This window comes from Eleutherodactylus coqui, chromosome 2, assembly GCF_035609145.1.
Source record: "Eleutherodactylus coqui strain aEleCoq1 chromosome 2, aEleCoq1.hap1, whole genome shotgun sequence".
Lineage (NCBI taxonomy): Eukaryota > Metazoa > Chordata > Amphibia > Anura > Eleutherodactylidae > Eleutherodactylus > Eleutherodactylus coqui.
This window is the reverse complement of record NC_089838.1, coordinates 10,046,585-10,051,299: the sequence shown is the minus strand read 5'-3', so window position 1 is coordinate 10,051,299 and position 4,715 is coordinate 10,046,585. Positions and strand designations below refer to the sequence as shown.

Genomic DNA, 4,715 nt, shown 5'->3' with positions numbered 1-4,715 from the left:
CAGAGAGGTGAGTAAAACATTATTATTTTTGTATCCTTCTATGTATTTGGCCTTTCATCCTGAAAGGCGACTGTCCCATCCTGAGGGTCGCTCCATAGTTACAGTCCATAGTTCACATATTGCAGAAACAGTTGCGACCCGGCCACTAATCTAGGGAGGTCAACAGGGTCCCCCCTCATCACATGGGAGACCTGCGCTCCTCCTCTACCTTTTAAACACGTTCTTCACCCCTCTGACCTGGCGATCTCACAAGCTGTTAGTGCCATTTCTTCCCTGGTCCTGTCTCCTCCAATCTGTTGCCTCTAAACACCAGAGATCCTCCTCTCTGGTGTTCTGAGGCACCAGATTGGAATACAAAAGGCCGTGGAGGAAAAAATTACCAACAGCATGTGATATCAAGATGCTGTAGTTGCAGGAAGGATGTGAGTGGTCAGACGGGTGAAGAACGTGTTTAAAAGGTAGAGGAGGAGCGCAGGTCTCCCATGTGATGAGGGGGGGACCCTGTTGACCTCCCTAGATTAGTGGCCGGGTTGCAACTGTTTCTGCAATATGTGAACTATGGACTGTAACTATGGAGCGACCCTCAGGATGGGACAGTCGTCTTGTAGTTGACCATAGTTTGACCATGTTGACTGAATGATCCCTCAATCTGATTTTGCTTTCCTTCACTAGTCTGTAGTTAGATTTCTACCGTTATTCTGGATTCTCTTAGTTGCTTTTCCCCCCTGATATCTTTATAGAACCATTGCATACAGATAGTGCAGCATGCAGCGGCTCGGTGAAGGAGGCAGTGAAGGTGTGTAAGTGTCTGATGGGGTCACACAGCTCATAAAAGGACAGCCGGCCGGCCCCATAATCCAGACAGATCCTGAATCTATCACTGGAAATACTGTCGGGTAATTGAATCACTTTTCTATCATGTATCACCGAATACTCATTCTTAAACCACGTTCTACACAAACCCCAGGACTTATTATTATGTCCGATTTCTGACTGATCTCCGCTCCTGTCTATACTGGGGTAACACATCCCCACTATCCACTCCACCGATTTGGTCTCCACATCCCAGTAATGCCGTCCTGAGGAGAATCTCTGGCTGCTCATCACTTGTTCATACAGGAATCTCTCTGCTGTTTCTGGACGATTCTGCTTCACTAGAGAACAAGTTGCAATTTTCTGGTCATCCGATATATGAATATCATTAGCAGCAGTGTTTACATCCAGTAATATGTCTGCAGGACCCTCCATATAGATTCCAATTTTTATATCTGTTATTATGTCACATAATGTGTGTAATGTGTCTGAGATCACAGCCACATCCAGATCATCTGCATCATGGAGCGGTTCATCATGTCCCATTGTGTCCTCATCACCTCCATCATGTCTGCCTGCGTCCTCATCAGCTCCATCATGTCCCCCCGTGTCCCTATCACCTCCATCATGTTCCTCCGCGTGCTCATCACCTCCATCATGTCCCCCTGTGTCCCTATCACCTCCATCATGTCCGCCCGTGTCCCCATCACCTCCATCATGTCCCCCCGTGTCCCCATCACCTCCATCATGTCCCCCCGTGTCCCCATCACCTCCATCATGTCCCTCTGTGTCCCCATCACCTCCATCATGTCTGCCTGCGTCCTCATCAGCTCCATCATGTTCCCCCGTGTCCCTATCACCTCCATCATGTCCCCCCGTGTCCCTATCACCTCCATCATGTCCCCCCGTGTCCCTATCACCTCCATCATGTCCCCCCGTGTCCTCATCACCTCCATCATGTCCCCCCCGTGTCCCCATCATCTCCATCATGTCCCCCCATGTCCCCATCACCTCCATCATGTCCCCCCGTGTCCCGATCACCTCCATCATGTCCCCCTGTGTCCCCATCACCTCCATCATGTCTGCCTGCGTCCTCATCAGCTCCATCATGTTCCCCCGCGTGCTCATCACCTCCATCATGTCCCCCCGTGTCCCTATCACCTCCATCATGTCCCCCCGTGTCCCTATCACTTCCATCATGTCCCCTCGTGTCCCCATCACCTCCATCATGTCCCCCCGTGTCCCCATCACCTCCATCATGTCCCCCCGTGTCCCCATCACCTCCATCATGTCCCCCCGTGTCCCCATCACCTCCATCATGTCCCCCTGTGTCCCCATCACCTCCATCATGTCCCCCCATGTCCTCAGGATCACACAAGTCCCCGGTGTCTGGTTCCTGTAAGACAGTCAGTGGATCAGTCATGTTACACAGCTCCTCAATGTGTCTCATCTTCCTGGACAGCTCGTCCTTCTGTATTTCCAGCTTCTGGATCACAGCAGAGAGTGAGAGTGACTCTTCCTTCTCCTGGCTGGAGATCTCGCTCAGGACCCTCTTCTCCAGGTCGTCCAGCCGTCTCCTGATGTCTCTACACAGGGCAGTGACTCTCTCCGCTTCTCCAGATGCTTTTTCTTGAGCTTTCCTCCTGCATTCCTCCAGACTCCGGACTCTTTCCTTAGTCTTACTTTTCTTTGTGATCAGTCTCTGGAGAACATTTCTCAGTCTCTCCTTCTTCTTCTCAGAGGCCTCATCCAGCATCTCCACCCGATGACCCCGATGTTCTCCTGCTGAACAATAAACACAGATACAAGCGACGTCCTCAGTGCAGTAATATTCTAGGATCTTCTTATGGACAGAACATTTCCTGTCCTCCAGGCTGGCTCTGGGCTCACATAAGACGTGTTCTGCTGACTTGCTGTGAACTCTCAGGTGTTTCTCGCACAGAGAAGCTTCACAGTGCAGACAGGATTTAGCGGCCGGTACAGGAGAGTCCACACAGTAAGTGCAGAAGATCCCGGCTTCCGTCTGTGTTGGAGGAGTAGTCAGGAAGCTCTCCATGATGTTACACAGAGCTAAGCATCTCATCAGTGCCGGCCGCTCCTGAGACTCCTCTCTGCATTCAGGACAGGAATAAACTCCAGCCTCGTCCTGTGTATCCAGCACACGATGAATACAGACCCGGCAGAAGTTGTGTCCACATCTCAGCATTACAGGATCTGTATAAGTGCTCAGACAGATGGAGCAGAGCAGCTCGTCTCTCACAGCAGCAGACGCCATGGCTGACGGTGAAAAGAGAAACGAAACTACTACTTCCTGAAGTTCATAGACCCATGGGCGGGTTTTCTTCTATTGACTACAGGGCGAGGCCGCATGGCAGAAAATCAGTCACTGTTAACCTGTTAATGGCCAGTTGTCATAATGATAGATTCTTCCTGCTGTTTGTTTAGGGCATACATTGTTTTCATGTGTATAGATAAAGGTAAGATGGGTAAACCTCCAGACCAACCAGTATTAAAGGGGTTGTCCCGCGGCAGCAAGTGGGTCTATACACTTCTGTATGGCCATATTAATGCACATTGTAATATACATTGTGCATTAATTATGAGCCATACAGAAGTTATAAAAAGTTTTATACTTACCTGCTCCGTTGCTGGCGTCCTCGTCTCCATGGTGCCGACTAATTTTCGCCCTCCGATGGCCAAATTAGCCGCGCTTGCGCAGTCCAGGTCTTCTCCTGTTCTCTATGGGGCTCCGTGTAGCTCTGTGTAGCTCCGCCCCGTCACGTGCCGATTCCAGCCAATCAGGAGGCTGGAATCGGCAGTGGACCGCACAGAAGAGCTGCGGTCCACGGAGGCAGAGGATCCCGGCGGCCATCTTCACAGGTAAGTATAGAAGTCACCGGAGCGCGGGGATTAAGGTAAGCGCTCCGGTGAGCTTTCTGTACGTCCCTGCATCGGGGTTGTCTCGCGCCGAACGGGGGGGGGGGGTTGAAAAAAAAAAAACCCGTTTCGGCGCGGGACAACCCCTTTAAGAGCAGGAGACCTTGAATAATCAGAGGAATTTTCCTTCTTAGCAACACATCAGGAACAGCAGCAGGTCATCTGTGGGACTAAGGTCAGTGTTAGGAGACCACATATGTCAGAAGGAGCTGAGGTGAACGTGCCAGGCTCAGTGAAAGGCATGCAAGATAGGGAGATAACAGGCTACAGCAAGCTGGACTCTGCTACTGAAGGAGCATACAGTGTGGGAACCTCTCCTGCCTTGTGTATATACACCGGCATGACCAGGGTATGGCAGACTCACCACAGGTATACTACTTCCCCAAATACCCCCAATAAATAGACTAGACAACACCTTCTTTGGATATTTTGGTCAAAGCAGCCATTTTATTAAATAACATTACAAATTACAACTTTTTAAATTATGGAGAGGAGGTCCTTGGACACAACCAAAACTAAGGGTCTGGTGCTTTATACATAAAACCAAAGTTTGCCTCCAACCGTACCCCTGGCTCAGAGACAGCACTAGCTCCCCACCACTGGGAGGCTAAAAAATCAAAAATTGATCAAGGCCACCCGGAATCCCTGCCCTGGCCTTCCGCAATGCACCAGACCCAACCATGATGAACCAACAGGGTCGGAATTCTTACAGGTGAGGCCATACCCACCATAACTCACTCCACCCAATATAAAACCCGCCTCAGCATGACTTACCCCTTAAGTCTGCACAGCCTCCCACAACAGCAATGCCCATCTATCCCTTCCTGTATTGCCAGCGACCACTTGTCTATTCCCACCTCGTTCAGATGAACACCATCTCATAACCAATAACGTGCCTCACTTTCACCCTCCCCACCCCCCTCCCCCGTTACACACCACAAATGCAGAAATATGTCTTAATTAAT

At 50.4% G+C, this 4,715-nt stretch overlaps 1 protein-coding gene across 1 annotated transcript; it reads right to left on the bottom strand.

Annotated features, from left to right (window-relative positions):
* Window positions 1–566: 566 nt before the first annotated feature.
* LOC136611080 (E3 ubiquitin/ISG15 ligase TRIM25-like) lies at window positions 567–3,088 on the bottom strand. The gene is made up of 2 exons (XM_066590330.1): window positions 2,155–3,088; window positions 567–1,373 (listed from the first exon to the last, which is right to left on the bottom strand). The coding sequence occupies exons 1-2, from the start codon at window positions 3,086–3,088 to the stop codon at window positions 709–711; spliced, it is 1,599 nt and encodes a 532-aa protein (XP_066446427.1). The 3' UTR covers window positions 567–708.
* Window positions 3,089–4,715: the final 1,627 nt, after the last annotated feature.

Excerpts from the sequence above, each read along its gene's own strand:
- LOC136611080 (XM_066590330.1), bottom strand. The coding sequence starts at position 3,088 with ATGGCGTCTGCTGCTGTGAGAGACGAGCTGCTCTGCTCCATCTGTCTG. Across the intron at positions 1,374-2,154 it reads CATGGGGGGACATGATGGAG|GTGATGAGGACACAATGGGA; the intron begins GTGATGGGGACA and ends GACATGATGGAG.